This window comes from Rattus rattus, chromosome 15, assembly GCF_011064425.1.
Source record: "Rattus rattus isolate New Zealand chromosome 15, Rrattus_CSIRO_v1, whole genome shotgun sequence".
In the NCBI taxonomy this organism is placed as follows: Eukaryota; Metazoa; Chordata; class Mammalia; order Rodentia; family Muridae; genus Rattus; species Rattus rattus.
The window spans coordinates 53,951,463-53,969,115 of record NC_046168.1 but is presented as its reverse complement, the minus strand read 5'-3'; the positions used below and the strand labels follow the sequence as shown (position 1 = coordinate 53,969,115).

General features: G+C 46.1%; 1 protein-coding gene across 1 annotated transcript in view; it reads right to left on the bottom strand.

The window, feature by feature from the left end:
- Slc14a2 (solute carrier family 14 member 2) overlaps positions 1 to 17,653 on the bottom strand; it is a 425,106-nt gene that overhangs the window by 34,766 nt on the left and 372,687 nt on the right. Inside the window, exons 7-12 of the mRNA XM_032885572.1 lie at positions 14,713 to 14,841; positions 10,710 to 10,902; positions 3,536 to 3,683; positions 2,408 to 2,542; positions 1,968 to 2,017; positions 1,332 to 1,506 (exon numbers count right to left, since the gene is read on the bottom strand). Coding sequence (XP_032741463.1) covers positions 1,332 to 1,506; positions 1,968 to 2,017; positions 2,408 to 2,542; positions 3,536 to 3,683; positions 10,710 to 10,902; positions 14,713 to 14,841 — 830 coding nt within the window. The remainder of the gene's footprint in view (positions 1 to 1,331; positions 1,507 to 1,967; positions 2,018 to 2,407; positions 2,543 to 3,535; positions 3,684 to 10,709; positions 10,903 to 14,712; positions 14,842 to 17,653) is intronic.

Genomic DNA, 17,653 nt, shown 5'->3' with positions numbered 1-17,653 from the left:
GGTGGAGAGAGGCTCCAGGGTCAGAGGAAGAAAGGGGAGAAAAGTGCAGGTCACTCCAACGTCAGAGCAAAGTCTGAGTGGAGCGAAGGCTTCGATTTATGTGTTGAAAGGCAGATCGATGAGAACGGGCACGGCTCAACTTTAGAAACAAAGTGAGCGTCTAGAAGGGAAGGTTGTTTATAAAAGAAAAAAGAATCATGTTTCTCATTTGAAACAGAGACAGGGAAGGAAGAGACAGCATTTATGGCAGCCAGGGCACCCCCTGACCAGATAAGATACCATTCACTGGCTGGGGACAAGACTTGGTAGCCATGCGAAGAGTTGGAAAACATCACTGGCATTTTTCCAGGCTTCACTTGGAGCAGATCCTTAAGGAGGTGCTTTAAAGAAGTCACACACGGATGGGCACGGAGCTCAAGGGACAGGATGACGAAAAGAGGAGCAGAGGATGATGAGAAGTCAGTGCTCGGTGCTAACGGTGAAACAGAGATGGACAGGCGTGAGGGCAAAAATGAGTATGGATTCTTGCAAAAGGAAGAGGCATGTTAGTAAGAATAATAAACAGCTCCAAACACCTGGGCTAGGAAGCGCCCAGAGTTTAGAAGTGCGTGTTGGGGAGGGGTAAGGGGAGGGCCATAGAGGCTTTAGTGTCTCGGGCTGGGAGAGATGGAGCAGGTTATGATTAGCTCTTAGGCACTTGTTTTTACGTAATGGAGAGATGGGCTTTTATACCCAGTGCTGGGAAAAGTCCTTTAGCTGCTACTGGAAGGGAAAGCCTGAAGGTTCTAGATTCTTTATTAATATCCCCAGGGCTCTAGGTTCCCACATTTCAGTTTTCCGTCACTGACAAAGCCGTCTCCTGTGGAAAACTCCTTGTGCCCACCATGTCCGAGCTCTAAACCAGGGTGCGCTTCCTTCTTACCACATGTCCTCACATGTCTCTACTCCATGTCTGCCTAGGAGCCTCCCAGCCTGGTCAGTGTTACAGCATCTGTTATCTAGATGTGTCACTGTCACTGTCATCTCAACCCTTTTCTCAAAAGACTAAGGAATGGTCTTGTTTTACACCAGTGACATGTAAATCAGACTCCTCACTTCCAACTCCAGCAATGTCGTACCAGCTTCCTTTAATGCTACAAGGGGTTTTTATAAAGATCTGGGCAGAGGGAATGAATCAGCCTCGGGATTAGGGAGGAATAGGTGGGTTTGATTTGAAACAGGTGCAAGGAGAGGCGAGGAAAGTGAGTGCTGGCCGGGTCACTTGGCCTAGAGTTGAGACCATAGGGATGCAGACAAAGCAGAGCATTTTGGCTTGGCGCTGAACTAGTCACCATTGGGGGGCTTCTGCTCCTCACTGCGTTTCGCTGTCAGGAAGTAGATGCGGTTGGCCTCTGGGTAGGTGACTTTGCTGAGTGGGAGCTTGTGGATGCCAGGGTTGTTGCTTGTGAGGAGAAGGAAGGTGAGGGTGGAGAGACAGAAGGCCCAGGTGCCCGGTGGCACACCAACCTGCAAATTGAAACCAGAAATGGAAGGATGTTGCTAGGCTCCTGCCTTGGGCCAGAAACCTGGGGAGAAGGATAGGATAGAGATTGAGAATGAAGAGCCCTGCCTTCTGCCTAGATTCAGAGTGTCCAAGGAATTGAGGTGTTGCTCTCTTTGGGTACACTCAGATCTTTTAATGCTGGGCTGGATAGGTCTTACTCCCAGACCTAGAGGGCCATCTGTCCATCCATGTTCTCCACAGTTGTCTTTTCAGCACACACACATACCCATACACCCTAGAGCTCCACACTCAACATTCTTTGGGTAATTCATGGGTAAATCTCGACACTCACAGTGGGTAAAGGACAGGAGTGTATTACCCTTACACCCTTCCTCAGTCTGCTTCTATAGGACCCCAAGGGCCTGGACGCTCTGCTGGGGGCGGGGGAAGACCTTAGCTTGGTGTTCAGACAGTCCGGACTTACCACTGCCATCATATTGGAGAGGGCCGCTCCCGTGTACGCACAGAACAGGGCTGTGGAGAACAAGACCAGGAGAGTGAGCTTCCCAGAGCCTGTCTTCTTCAGCCACTGTCCTAGCAAAACAGGAGCTTGGACGCAGGGCTGGCTTTCCGACAGCCTTAGTGTTCCATGCCAGCCTTTACCTGAGTGACTCCTTACTTTTCAGGTATCCTCCCACCCGCACTGGGCACTCGCTGAGGGCAGAGGTTAAAGGTTACACATCCTTCTATCCTCACACACTCATCATGGTTTCTCATAGGGTCGATGGTCCTCACTTTGAGTGTGTGTGTGTGTGTGTGTGCCCTCATCTTGTCCCCACCGATTTTGATAGCGAATTAGCACAGACATAGACCTAATAAAAGGCCAGCCAGAGGGGCTTGGTTGTCACTTTCTTAGAAACCTACCACAGACAAGTGCCAGCAGGTGTGTCTGCCAGGTGAGTGCGTAGAACATGCCTCCAATGGCGACACAGGAGAGGACACAGTTGTAGCTCCAAAGGCCCGCGTAGATCGTCTCGAAGGGAGTGGCCACCGTCAGTGCTACGAGAGAAGGTGCGGTGTTTCTGGGTAATTTAGGACCACAGAGGAAAGGCCTTCCCATGGCTGCTGCCAGGCCTCAAGGTGGCCTCTGTCTCCTCATTCACCATATCCCTCCAGCTCTGGTTATCAGAGGGGCCCCTGTCACCATCACGTGATCACGGGAAACCTAATGGTGAGAAAGTCCTGGATTCACACAGTGGAATGCATATGTGTGCGTGTGTGTGTGATGATGTCTGGGTTAAGGAATAGCCTAGGAAGGGAGGTCAGTACCTCCTTCACTCCAAGCAACTGCACTGTCAATCATTTCAATTCTGTTTCAGAGGCTGGAGGAAGAGCACGTGCAGACGCACATAGATGGATACGGAGGACGGCATGACAGAGCCTCAGGGGCGGGTGTAGACAGGAGGCCAATATGGCTGAATTGCATTATTGTTAAGAGGTTTTGATGAATTCGAAATTATTCCCAATTACAATTTTTTTTTGGGGAGGGAGGAGTTCTGTTTCTAAACATTAGATTAATTCAAAAAAGATAGTCTTGTGCTCCCAGGGTCTCCTACCATGTTCTCCGACTCTATTGTGGGAAAGAGCATACCCATATATAAATGTGTGTACATACATATACATATGTGTAGGAATATGAAATTACACTTGAGAAATGCCAATCCAATTTTAGGAAACCTTTCGCTTTATCTTTGAACACTTCCAAGTGCTGGACCACACGCACCCATCTTGGGCCATCACTGCTCCAGCCCTCCAACTCCCTCCACTGCTGGGCTCCACAGTAAGGGCCCTGGTGTTTCCTCACATGCTCTGTTACTTCAATCTGCTCTCCTTGGAGGAGGCTCAAGGAAGGGGAAAATAGATTTTTCTCCCCCTGACAATGTTTGAAGCTCTGGTGAAGACAAGTCTGGAATGGTTCCTGTGTGCTGAGGAGAATGGGATGAGGAAAATGACCCTAAAGATCCCCCCCATGGAGCTGGGATTCTCTCTCACCTGCGAGCAGGCCCACAATGGATCCTATGGCTGCATGCAAACAGATGAGGGGGGAGGAGATAAACAGAGCCACCAGGATCACGCCGCCTGTCCAGGGGTTGTCACAGCCGTAGACCTGACCCACCCCAACGGGGATGGTTTGTAACAGCTGCAAAGTCAACAGAATGCAGGTCACTGGGCAGATAATACAAACTCCAGGCAGCAGGGCCAACACCAGGCCAGTGGGTAATGAGGGGGAACCAGAGGATGGCTGTGCTCTCCAGCGTGAGAGAGAAGAGGGGGCGACTCAGGCTGGAACAAATAGTTCCTCACTCCACCACCTACCAGGCATCCATCATCTATCATGCCGTCAGGTGCAGCCCCTAACACGGCACTGGGCATGAACGCTTCTGGGGAACACATGGATTTTACTTTGAGAGGAGAAACTTTGAGAGGGCCAGAATGTACCTCCTTTCTAGACTCCGACTGGGGTATAAGGCCACCCAGGTATTTCCTAAAGACTTCCCCAAACCCTAGGAATGTTCTAGGAATGTTGTAAACATTTTAGGCTGTTTTCGTGGATGATTTGATAAGTGATGGTTAGTGTAGAGCCTCTGAAAGTGACTCCTGGTCTAAAAGTGTTTGTTACCCTTCCTGTCTTTGCATCAAGACACTGTTGACTTGTCCTCATTGAGGGAGCTAGCTAATGACCTTGCACTTTTAAAATGCTATAATCCAAATCGGGCAATAGAAATTAGACTTGTGTTTCTTCTTCTTCTTCTTCTTCTTCTTCTTCTTCTTCTTCTTCTTCTTCTTCTTCTTCTTCTTCTTCTTCTTCTTCTTCTTCTTCTTCTTCTTCTTCTTCTTCTTCTTCTTCTCCTCCTCCTCCCCCTCCTCCTCTCCTCCTCCTCCCCCTCCTCCTCCTCCTCCTCCTCCTCCTCCTCCCCTTATTCCTTGGGGGGGCTGTGAGGTCACAAGCAGGGTACAGACCTGTGAAAACTGGGAAGTTTTCACATCGGGGTGCATGATAGGAAATTCTCAAATATCAATACAAATACGTTGAAAAAAATTCTATAATCCTAGGGCGCTGGAGAGATGGCTCAACAGCTTAGAGCATTTGTTGCACTTGCAGAGGACCTGGGTTTTGTTTGTAACATCCAGAGTGTAGCTCACATCCATTCATAAGTCCTAGTCCTTGGGAACCAAATACTGTCTTCTGAATCCTACTGGCACTAGACATGCACTTGGTGCATATACAAACATGCAGGCAAAACACTCACACATATAAAACAAATAAATATAAACAAACTAATTTTGTAGTTCTCATGACAGCTCACACTGGTGAGGATGTGGAGTAAGGGGAACATTGTGGCAGAAACACAAACTTGTACAGCAATGATGGAGTCAGTGTGGTGGTTCTGCGGGAACATGAGAGTCATTCTACCTCAAGATTCAGCTATACTATTCTTGGGCATATACCTAAAGGATGTTTCATCCTACCACAGAGACACTTGCTCAACCATGTTCATTAATGTTCTATTCATAATAGCCAGAACTTGGGAACAACCTAGATGCCCTTCAACAGAAGAATGGATAAAGAAAATGTGGCAATTTACACAATGGAGTATTACTCATCCATTAAAAACTAAACTAATGAGAGTCACAGGTAAATGGGTGGAACTAGAAAATAATAATCCTGAGTGAGGTCATCCAGACCTAGAAAGACAAATATGGAATGTATTCACTTTCATGTGGATATGAGCTGTTAAGTCGATAACCAAGCTACAGTCCATAGAAGCACAGAGGTTAGGTATAGAGTATGGGGCTAGGATTACAGATAGATCTTCACTGAAAAGGGTCGCTATGGACAGATGAGGGGGTGATGGAATTGGAGGATCAAGTTGGGAGGGGAAGGCAGAGGGAGAGAATAATGGGAGAGACAGCTAAAATGAAGGGCCATTAGAGGGGTAGTATGGACACTTAGTGTGGTAGAAGCTTTCTAAAATATATACATATATGAAGGTGGTCTAAATGAAATCATCAAATAATGGGGGAGATAGAGCCCCAATTGGCCATTTCTTGTCACCAAATGACAATCTGGTATCAGGATTAGGTTACATCAAATTGAACCATTGATCAAAGGGGTTCTATGGGAATCCCCAAACAACCCAGGCTGCTGCCAAGATCACTGGTTGCCCTCTACAAGCTGACAGCAAAGCCCCATTGCTGAAGACAGCGCCCACACAACCCACTGCATTATGTGCGGGCTGAGCTGGTGCCTACATAGAGCCTTCGTCCTTACATTCTAGTGTCTTTGTCACAGGGAGGTACTCTGCACGGTACCGAAAGAGAAACATAGACACCAACCCATCCATAAGCCATTTGATCTACAATGGTGTCCTGCCTGCAAGATTTGCTAGTGCAATAGTATCACACACTTGTGGGAGTAACCAATCAATATCTGGTGTGACTCTTGGCCCACACCATGATATAGAATCCATACCCAACACTGATCCGGTGACCAAAAGCCTGACACTTGATGGCCCAGAGACTTTGGGTAAAATCAAATACTACTGTTCTAAAAAAAAAAAAAAAAAAAAAAAAAAAAGATGTGGCAATCAAATGACTCCAAAATGACGTTATGCTATACTCTTAGATCAGTGTCTTTCTCAGCTGTCATCGGAGAAGCATCCTCCAGCAGCAAATGGGAACAAAGAGAGACCCAGACAATACGCAGAGAGTGAGAGGCCTTGGGAATCTAAGCCCTAAGTGGGATGTCAAATCCCTCCCCTCACAGCTCAGGGAACCCTACAGAAGAGGAGGCAGAAGGTATAAGGGCTCAAAGGGATGAAGGGAAGAAAACAAGTCCCTCTACTGATCAAAGCCCATAGGAACTCACAGAGACTGAGGCTGCATGCACGAGGCTTGCATGGATCTGGACTAGGTCCTCTGTGTAGACTATGGCTTCCATTTTAGTGTTTTATGGAATTCCTGAGTGGGTCTCTGATGCTTGTGCCTTCTCTCGGGCTCTTTTCCTTCCGTTTGTCCTATTCCATTCTGACATGTTAGTTTTTGTTTTATTTGATAATGTATTTATTATTATCCCCTAGAAGGCTGTTTGCTTTCTAGTGAGAGGCAGAAAGGGAGTGGATCTGGATGGGAGGGGTTGTGGGAAGGAACTGGGAGGAGCAGAGAGAGGGGAACCATAAGCAGGATACATTATGTGAGAAAAAAAAATCTATCTTAAAAAAAAAGAGAGAAAAATGCACAATTTAGAAAAATTCTGTAGATCTTTTCTGTATTAGCAGATCATGTGACTTTAAGAGATGAGCGCTCTTTATGGGTGAGCATAAACACTGGAACCCCTGAGGAGCTTTCAACAACAAACCTAGCCTGGCTTCTCCACGGGTCCCAGGGAATCTAAAGACGATGGTGTGCTTCCCTGACTGCACGTGAATATCATCTGTGGCAGTTTGAGGTCTACTGGATTCATAGGTCACCCACTTTAGATGTCGGCAGCCGATTGCTTTGTCTTTTTCAGAACTTTGTGGTTATCCGTAGAATTCGGTTTTAGAATATGTCTGATTTCCTTAGGGAGCAGAGGACTTTCAAGTGTTGGACTCTCTTGTTTTCCAGTGGGTGGCCTCTAATAATGAACTTTGCTACAAGCTTGTGGAGGGAATTGTAGCAGTGGGGCCTAGGCCTAGTCTTAAGGACCCAGAAGATGTGGGCCGGAAGTCTCAGCAGGTGTCCAATGACATGGGGGGCATCTGAGGAATGTGAAGTGCGGAGTCCAACTTCTACCTCTTCATCTGGGAACGCAGGTTGAGAGCCCAAGCAGTCAAGAATGAGAGGAATTTGGTGACAGTGTCCTGGGATAGAGCCTGTGTTTGGAATGAAGCTCCTCTACCTTCATGGATCCATACTTTAGCCTGTGAACTGAGTACTGCCACTGCTCCACACCGCCCCACCACGCTACTGCAGACACCTGAGGTAAAGAGCAGTCAGGTGGACAGTGGAAATTTACAGAGCACCTGCCTCCCTTTCGTCATTCTCAGGTAGCGGCAGGCTCTTACACAAAGAAGCTCATCCACCCTGTTCTTTCAGGGTAAAAGTGAAAGGGAATTGATCCTTCCCGACTCGACTCCTATTTAGATGGTGTTGGGGAGAGAATTTGCCAGTTGTTAAGAGTAGTGGAGTTCTGGGCAGGTGAGAGGGCGAGCTTGGGCTTCAAGGTACCCAGATTGGTGTTCAACCATTTTCTGTGCGCAGTCTGGCACCTTTTCTGTGACCCATATCACACTGGCTGCCACAGCACTGAGGCATTCGCCTTTGCACATAAGCCAAGGCTTCTTTCTTAGGTTGAGCCATGACGTGGCTGACAGTGGACAGGGACTCTGTCCTTTTTGCCTATCAGATGGCTGACCTTTGACAATGAAGTTTAGCTTTTCTTCCTGCTCCTTTTCACTGTTGTCTTGTCCCTGGAGACAAGCCTTCCTGGGAAGGCAGGGTTCTGATCTTTCCAAATTCTTGGGTTAAGGTCTAAACCCTGCTTCTAAGACCATTCTGCACTTAGCTTTAGAACGAGGCAAAAGTTAAAGAGAGAAAGCTTTCTGCTTTAAGGCGAGAAGAGGCAATTTCTCTCTGGAAAAGTATTCACGGACAATGTGATGCCACCAAGGAAGGTTTGACAACCAGCCAAGTGTTTGTAAACCCCAAATCCCAACGACTTCAGAATCTCTCACATTATTTGACCCAGCGTTTGATGAACCAAATGGGAAGAGGTATCTTTTCAGATAGGCTGAGGGGTTGGGTAGAATGTGGTTGTCCCTGGAAGACCCTGGAGGTGTGGAGCTGAGCACCAGCAGAGAGCCACGCTGAAGCTCAGTTATGCACAGCAGCTGTGGCTCCGCAGTGAGGACCCAGCAGTCAAGCCTGTTTATGTCGGAGGACTTGGGTTGTTTTCAGACCATGACGACGTCCAGTTCTAGGTACTCTGAGAAGCAGGGCTAGAAGTGTGGGGTAAATAGAAGGAAGATGGATTGACATGGACCATTAAGGGACCTGGTGATAGGTGGACTCTTTTGAAAAGTAGTAAGTTTCAGCATACAATGACTGCCCCAAGATGAGGCCCACATCCTGCCTTGGAGTGTGAGGTGGAGGCTCACAGAATTTTGCAACAGCTGCCTGGGTATTGAGCTAGCTGAACATTGTCCTTGGACAACTGTTTCTGTGCCCTAGTTTCCTTGTTTGTAGATTGGGAGTGACGGTAGTACCTACAGGGTGAAACGAATTAATATCCTAAGGGTGTAGAACGGTGTGGTCCATAACCAGCGTGCATTAATGCCACACTAAAGTGTTACACATAGGAAAATACTAGTTGGTAGCCATTTCTACATTTGTGAACAAGGCTGGGATTTTTTTTAAATTCTTCATACTTTTAGAATCTGATGGTAGATTTATATTATACCTCTTAATCCTTAATGTCTAGAGGTCAAGAGAGTAAATAAACACGCACATCTGTGAGCAGGTTACAGAGTGGAATTCCTCAGCTCTGGCTCTATTGGCATCTCAATCACATAATTCTTTGCTGGGGGGAAAGCGAGTTGTTCTGTGCTTTGTAGGACATTGTGATGGTTTGCATGTGCTTGGCCCAGGGAGTGGCACTATTAGAAAGTGTGGCCTTGTTGGAGGAAGTGTGTAACTGTGGGCTTGGAGACCCTCCTCCTAGCTCCTCCTAGGATGCTGAGTCTGTTCCTGGTTTCCTTTGGGTGAGGATGTAGAACTCAGCTCCCCCTGCACCATGCCTGCCTGGATGCTGCCGTGCTCCTGCCTTGATGATAATGGACCAAACCTCTGAACCTGTAAGCCAGCCCCAATTAAATGTTGTCCTTTATAAGAGTTGCCTTGGTCATGGTGTCTGTTCACGTCAATAGGATCCTATCTAAGACATTTAACAGTGTCCCCGGATTCTTCTCACTAGACACCAGCACTCTGATCTGTTTACTATCTCCATGCACATATGTATGTGTGTGCTCTCATGTGTGCATGGTGGGTATGAGGGTGGGCATCTGTGGGCCATAGCACGCATGTGGAGGTCAGAGGAAATCCTGGGGAATTGGTTATTTCCTCTCCAAATGCATGCTGAGGGTTGAACTCAGGTGAATTTTGATTATCAGACACACATGGCAAACATTTTTACCTGTTAAGCCAACTCCTTAGTCCAGTCCTTGTTCCTAATCCCTCTCTTCCTTTGTAATCTCTTCTTTCGGTCCTTTCTACCTTTCTTCCTCTGTTTTTAGACTTGTATCCCCTGCTGGCCTCAAAGTCGCTATGTAGACGAGGATTACCTGGTCATATTTTCCCATCTTCCATGTGTCAGATTATAGACATGGGCCTCCACACTTGGTGTATGTGATGCTGGGGATTCAGTCCAGGACTTCGCCTATTCTAGGCATGCACTCGACCAACTGAGCCATATCTAACCACTGGCCATGTTTACAATAACAGAACATTTCCAGACATCCACTAAGGTTTCCAAGGAGTAAAGATTACCCCCTGCTTGAGAACTGTTGATAGAGAGTAGGTGAAGAATCTACCCCATCTTCTCTAGATAACACCCAATTCGATACTACTTTAAAGCATTGATTAACCTCTTATTGCCTTATCAAATGGCCCATCTCATCTAATCTTTCCATTCAATGGCAGCTACCCTGAATCGGCAGCTTCCCACTCATTGTTCACTGTGGGTCATCTCTGTTCTTGGGCGGAATGTAGGTTTTAGGATTAGTTTCTTTCAGGTACATTGTTATCTGAAAGTTCCAAGAACATGAGAGCTATCTAGGAGAGATTTGTTGAATGTACAGCTATGACTTCAAGCCTTTCTAGTCTGTGTGGAGGCCATCATTTGGCCTCTTTCTCCTCCCTGCCTCCTTCTTTTAAATCAAGACGGTTCTCATCATGTAGCCCTGGCTGCCCTCCCTGGAAATCCCTATGTAGAACAGGCTGGTCTTGAACTTGTAGAGTCCCACCTGCATATACCTCCTCTGCGTGCCCTATTAAACATGTGCACTGGCATGACCAGCCTCATCCCATTTCTGTCGAAGGACAGAACCTGGTTAACCTACAAGCTGGTTAAGTTAAAGGGTCCATAGTAGAGTCCAGGGTTTTCGACTCGTTGCCATCGGTAACTCACCAAAGGCATCTCAATCTCTGACCAGGTGATGTTGGGCGCTGAAGACGCAGGCTTCACAAGCGTCGTGGGGAAGAAAAGGTTGTAGTGGCCCGTAGCTGCCAGGTACAGCGTTAAGGCGATGTTGAAGGGCAGCGTGAAGACTGGCAGGTCCCACTTGGCGAAGACGGTGCTCAAGGCACTAGAAATAACTGGGCTGTAGGAAAGACGACACAGAGCATTACTCACTGTGAGTTTCCTCAGGCTGACCCCGTCTTTATCTCTGACTGTGGGAATAACTGCCATCCCCGGTCTTCTCGCTTCCCATGGGGCTCCAGTGTTCACTGATCCAGGATTGAGAAATTCTCAGTTTGAGAAAGCAAATTAAAAACACAATAATTTGAATGGAAGACCTTGTGAAATAGTTTAAATACCACTGAAGAAAACCAAACAGAACACGATCCTTATACAATGTCATTATTGCCTTTGGCTCATTCAGATGTGTACCAGCCGTGGCCCAGGGCTGTGACGGCATTAGTAGGGTCTGACTTTCTAGACAGATGATCCTATAATGTATAGGCAATGAACAGGGTTGGCCAGATGAAACATTCAGTCGTTTGCATACTCTGCCTCCTTGGTCTCTGGTCTACCCCTGGGAAAGAGTGTGGATTTTAGACACAAGTGGAGCTGAATGCAAATCCAGGCTTGAGGCTACGTGAACGATGTTAAGACAAACATTTCTCCCAGCTTCAGTTTCCCCTGGAAGGGACTAGCCCCTCCAGATGCCCCATCCACCTCTTACCCTCAGAGGCAGCTGGACAAGACGGGAAACCCCATGACCTGGTTGCAGTGCCTGTCTTTCATTAGGGGCCACGGATCTCACACGGGCCCACAGGCCTGCCTGGGTTTAACACGCGGCAAGCTGGTTCATGCTTGCTTTTCTCCTTGATTCTTTCTGTCTGCGTCCCTTTCTGTCTGGGTCAACTGCACGGTTTTACTCACTTCATAAAAGAGTGATGGGATGAGGCAGGTTTCATTTTCTAGACCGTAAAACCCCACACCCTGCCAGCTTTGTTCTCACTCTACCTCTCTGCCTCCCGCACGTCTCCCCCTGCTTTTAGGTTCAGATCCTTCATAAGGGTTTTTTACTCTTCCAATAGTCTTTGTAGAGTATATCTCTTTCTCTTCCATGCCGTCCTTCCAGGCGATGGTACCCTTCATGGTGTCTACTTTCAAATACTTTCTGTTTCCCTTGGCACACGCTCCTTTCCCGTGTCTGCTGTTTCACTGAGCCCTGCTCGGAAGGGCCGGGGATCTGTTAGCCCGACCGTTCTGCCTCTATCGGTCCTGAACCCCATCCAGTCAGGTGTGTGTATTCTCGATTACAGCACAGAAATGGCTCTTGTCAAGCTCATTGAACGGCATCTCACTTGGCCAGTTCACAGTCACTCCCTTCCTCTTAAATTAAAATTGGAATCTGGCACTGTGGGCAAATACTTCCTGTGTGGGCTACCACGTCATGGAACTTTCTTACATTACTCTCTCCTCACTCTGTCTCAAGTTCCCCGCCGCGACATTATCCTCTTTCCTGCCAGACATCTAATTATTGATAGATTCCTTGGTTCTGACTTGGACCCTATCTCTCTTCGGCCTTCTCCTTTGGGTGATATTCTTTAGACCCCTAGATGAAACACCCATATGCTTCTGCCTTTCAAATGGACTCCGCCATTCTAGATTTCCGTGTCCAGCTGCTGTCTCAACACGTGTGCGTGAAGTCTCACACACACTGTGTGGATGGCGGCTTTGTTTGCTTTTAGACTGCTACACAGCCCATGCACTCAGGCAAATGGCAGTGCTGTATTGAATTCCCCTCCCTTTCTGATCCTCGGCTTCTCAGAAAGTCTTGCTGCTTTTGTCTCCCTTAAACAAACCCCAGGCTTGGTTTCTTCTGGAGACATCCATGGAGCTTATCCTAGTCCAAGAGCTCCTGTCTCCTGGATCTTTTTAGTGAATCTTAGGATTCTGCAACCTCTCTTGTTCCATCTAAACCCCCTCTCCACTTTGTAGGCAGAGTGGTTATTTAGTTTCCCATTCGCATCACTGCGCTAAGCTGAACCTTGCAACTGTGTTCCATTTTTACTACAGATGTAACAAAACCCAAAGTATTTATAGAGTACATATGGCTAGGGACCCCGTCTACTCTACTCTCACTGCCCCATCATTCTTAGGGGCTTAGATGGCACATGACTTCATGTCATGTAAGTAAAAACTCAAATTCCCCACCTGCCATGTGTTTCTCCCTGGCCATCCACGTTTGGAACCACTCTCACTTTTCCCAAAGTACTAAACACATCCTGAAAGAACTTTTATTTACTAGTTTATAAGTTTACCTCTTATAAACTAGTTAATAAAGAAAAAAAACCCCATAAACCCAAGAGAACAGCAGTTTCTCCTTAGCCACACCTATCCATAGCCCCTGTGCTCACTGAGTAGTCTTAGACACTCAGACTTTGTCTATTGGATGAATCTTGAAAATAGCAGTGTGATTCCCCAGGCTAAGCCGACTGAGTTTTAAGGGCTGTATGGACGGATTAATGAATGTTCCAGAATAGAGGCAGTACAGAGTTCCAAGACCCAGTGTTTTCTGCCTTTTAATTTGAGAAACGGGGTTGGAGTTATTGAATTCTAAACTCCCATTCAGTGCCATATGGCAGAGAGGCCGTGTGGAGGGCTTGAATCTACGTAGTTATAAAACAACACATGCAAATGAGGGTGAGCTGTGCTCCTCCCTGGGGGACATGTGGGGAGTATTAAGGAAACCCCCTTACAGAAATGACCATTTTATTTTTTGTCCCAATGCATCAAGGGAGATAGAAACCCCCAAGAAGAAAAATAAATTGCCCAGGATGCCTAATGTAGTAATTTATTTGCAAGCACCGCAGAAGAGCAATGAAACAGTACTTAAGCTAAATTGAACTAACTGGTTTTAGTAACTCCAGACTTTGAAACCTAAGAAAGACATTTACTTCTTGGAGATGTTAAAAATAAATCACTACGTCTGATTTATTGATGAGGACAGGAATAAATCACCATGTCTGAGAGGAGTTGAGAGCACGGTGGTAGAGATGTGCGCTGGGAAATGTTGGGGGGACACAGGTTCATAAAATAGCAGGCGTACTGATGGGCATTTTGGACACTTTACTGACCCACTTTAAATTCAAACAGAATTAAGATCATGTGTGTGAATGGCTAAGTGCACTCTTTGTCCCTAACTCTCTTTCCTCTTGAGGAAACTCTCCACCGAAAGCTCTCGTTCCAAGACTGTGCTTTGCACACAAACCTCCTAGTCCAAGAAAGCCTTGTGATTTTATTGTGTGCATTTTCAGATCAGAAGGCTTAGGCCTCGCAGTGGATAATTCCTGTGTAGCCTGGAGTTTAATAATGCAGATTCTAGAATCAGAAAGTCCGCCTCAGGAACTCTGAATGAATGTATGACCTGGAACGTGCCTTCTCTATGCCGTAGTCTTTTATTCTGCAGACTGGGAATAAATATGATCACACCTCACTTAGCACTGTGCCTGGTGCTTACAAACTATTCAATAAATGCCAGTTTTTATTACTTATGAAGGAAGATTAACAACTCCAATAGAGCAAATCTATCTATCTATCTATCTATCTATCTATCTATCTATCTATCTATCTATCTATCTATCTATCTCTATATCTATCTATCTATCTATCTATCTATCTATCTATCTATCTATCTATCTATCTCTATCTCTATCTATCTATCTATCTATCTATCTATCTATCTATCTATCTATCTATATTGCTTCAAAGGATCTTTGGTAATCTATATCTTCACCTAGCCCCACCGTATTGCTTCTGAAGTCATGAACTTGTGGATTTTCATGGTGTCTTGCTAGACAAAATCATCCGTTTATGGAGACACTGGGCTACACAAGCGTGCATTTCTCATCTCAACCCAAGGAGCATCTCTGTGAATAGAAACAGAGAGGTACGTCACCAGGCCATGGATGCGAAGGTCACAGGAAACAGAAGCCACCAGTAGTAGTCTAACTTCTCTGAGAAGACAGCCACCAGCAGTCCCACCAGCATCCCGTTGTACCCATGGAGTCCAGAGGCGATGGCTGACCTGGGTTGGGGTAGACGATATTTTGCATTAACCTTTGATAGTTGAAGGTGGTGAACTCTTTCCTCTCAGAACTCTGGAGTAATTTAGGGGCTGGAGAGATGGCTCAGCCGTTAAAGGCTAGGCTCACAACCAAATATATAGAGTAATTTAGATAATCCCTTTAATAATAGATGAAAAGCGAGGCCCGCAGGTGAGATGGCAGACGAGAAACCTCTTGTATGTGACCCAGTGAAAGAAAAGTGTCAGGGCGAGTAGAAAATAAAATATATCCGAAGAGAAAGAGAGGAAATGCTTCAGAAATAAAAAAACAGTGTCAGGATAGCAGAGGTTAAGTGGTGGTTCTTGCTGATAATGACCCCTTGGGCAGGAGAGGGCCAGCAGTAGAGAGGCAATTTCCTGGCTCAGAGGCCTATGCTGGGCGCCATCTTGAGAGGAAACCCATTGTTTGCAACAGCGTGAACGAGGGGTCTGTAGACAGAAATGGTCATAAGTCAGAAAGCCAGACCAGAATCTGTCCAAGCTCCAGCCCCGCGAGATAGTTGTGTAGCGAGAGGAGGGTGACACAAGCCAACAGGAGAGTCAAGAGGACTCCTTGAAGGCAGACGTGTGTTTACGGAAAGGATCCTTCAATCACGCTGTCTCGGAGCACACTTAGTTGGCTGTGAATCATTTTGGGCTTTGAGTCTCAGGTTGGCGGGGGCTACCTGTCCACCGTGTGGCTCACTGCCACAGAGCCGTGTCTACGCTTCTGATGTCCCGCTGCAGCGTTTGCAGTCTGCGGTCTCACCTCTGAGCGAGACGCCTACCGCTCAGTGGGTTTTAAAAGTAAAACAGTAGACCTGCCTCTATGGATCCTGAGGTAGCAGTTGCTTCCAACCTTCAGAATACGTGGAGACGTCCTCCAGCTAGAACATTAGCTGCCCCAGTGGCTAAGAACTGGGGACTCTCAGAAGGCAAGAAGAGCTTGTATAATCCAGACTACAAACCTAGCAGAGGCACAGAAACAAGGGAAACTCGTAAAGTGAGGACGGACCCAGCAGATGTTGGATAGCATTTGTAGCATACAGGCTCGGCACCAGTATAAACCACAAGGAAGAGAAGAGCGTTGAAGCTCAACCGACTCTTCTACCCCCACCCTATGTACAACAGTTTCTAATTTTCAAGGACATAGGTGGAAAAAAGTCACCCAGACCCCTCATTTTTAATTTAGCTTTCCCTTTTCACCTCCTCTGGGTCATCCTGCCTTTTACTATGCTTTTCATAGTAGTTTTACTTTATCATCTCTAAAAAATATTATTATTTTAATTTCCAAAGAAATACACCTCATCGTGTAGCAGCTGTAGAATGCTCATTAGCCTGTGGTGCTGTGGAAATTCCTGGGTCACAAATTAAGTCATAAGAAATAGAAAAGAGTTGAAATAATTTCTTTCATTTTATCAGATCATGGTAGAATAAAATACATCAATAGAAAGATGTCACAAAAATTACACACGGGGGTGGGGGTAGAGAGAACTCGGTGGTAAGAACACATAGTCTTCTTTTACAGGACCCAAATTTGAGTCCCAGGACCCACACTGGGTGGATCACAACCATCTGTAGCTCCAGTTGTATGAGATCCAATGAGTCAAGTCTTGCCTCAAACTCTAGGGCCATGGGTGCTTAAGTAAACTCTAGGGCCTTGGGTGCTTACACTAAACTCTATGTCCATAGGTGCTTACATTAAACTTTAGGGCCTTGGGTGCTTACATTAAACTCTAGGCCCTTGGGTGCTTACATTAAACTCTAGGGCCATGGGTGCTTACATAAACTCTAGGGCCTTAGGTGCTTACATTAAAAAGTCAGAAATCTCCCGAGTAAGAAGCCCAAGGATGCAGCTCGGGGCTTTTGAACAACAAGAACTGGTCAAACCTCAAAACAGAAAATGGCAAGAAGTATTAAAGATCAGTGCAGAGACAGGCGAAATGGAAACTAGGAACAAAGCCATAACACAACCAAAGAGTTTGTCTTGGAAACAATGAGATTGATCAACCCTGAGCTAATTCAACCCAGAGAGGAAAAGAGAAGACGGAGAGAAATGGCAGCCGACATAACACTGCTACAGGTTTCCATGGAATCTGGAGAGACGCTAGGGAGTGTTTTACAGACTTACATTAAAAAGAAGGTCTTGAAAATCTGGAAGGAGTGGATACCTCCTATACGTACACCTTATTAAAGTAAATCAAGAGGACAGAAGAACTGACACAGGCCAATAATAAGAGTTGAGATTACAACAGTAATTAGGTCAGTCACCTGACCCTAACCCTAACCCAAACTAACCCTAACCCTAACCCCAACCCTAACCCCTAATCTAACCCTAACCCTAATCCTCACCCTAACCCTAGGTTCAGACTTTCTGAATAAGTCTGTTACTTAGTAATTTGCATAAATAATGGGATTTCTGTGTGTGTCTCTGGATCTATATTTGCATTTGGTGTGATTTTTCTTTAGTTCTTCTTCTTGTTTGGTTGTTTCCCTATTCCAATTTATTTATTTTTTTCATTCTGTATTGTATTGTACTGTATCACGTAGTACTGTGTTGTATTGTGTTGTTTTGTATTGTATTGAACTGTACTGTACTGTATTGTATTATTATTCCTAGATGCCTGTGGATCCAGATAGGAGGGGAAGGGGAGGAGGAACTGGGAGGTGTAGGGGAAGGGGAAACTATCTATAATCAGGATACGTTGTATGGGAAAAAAATCAATTTTCAATAGATTTAGGAAAAATATTAGCAAATGGGCCTCATGATTGTAAAAGCTTCTGCTAGTGAGGA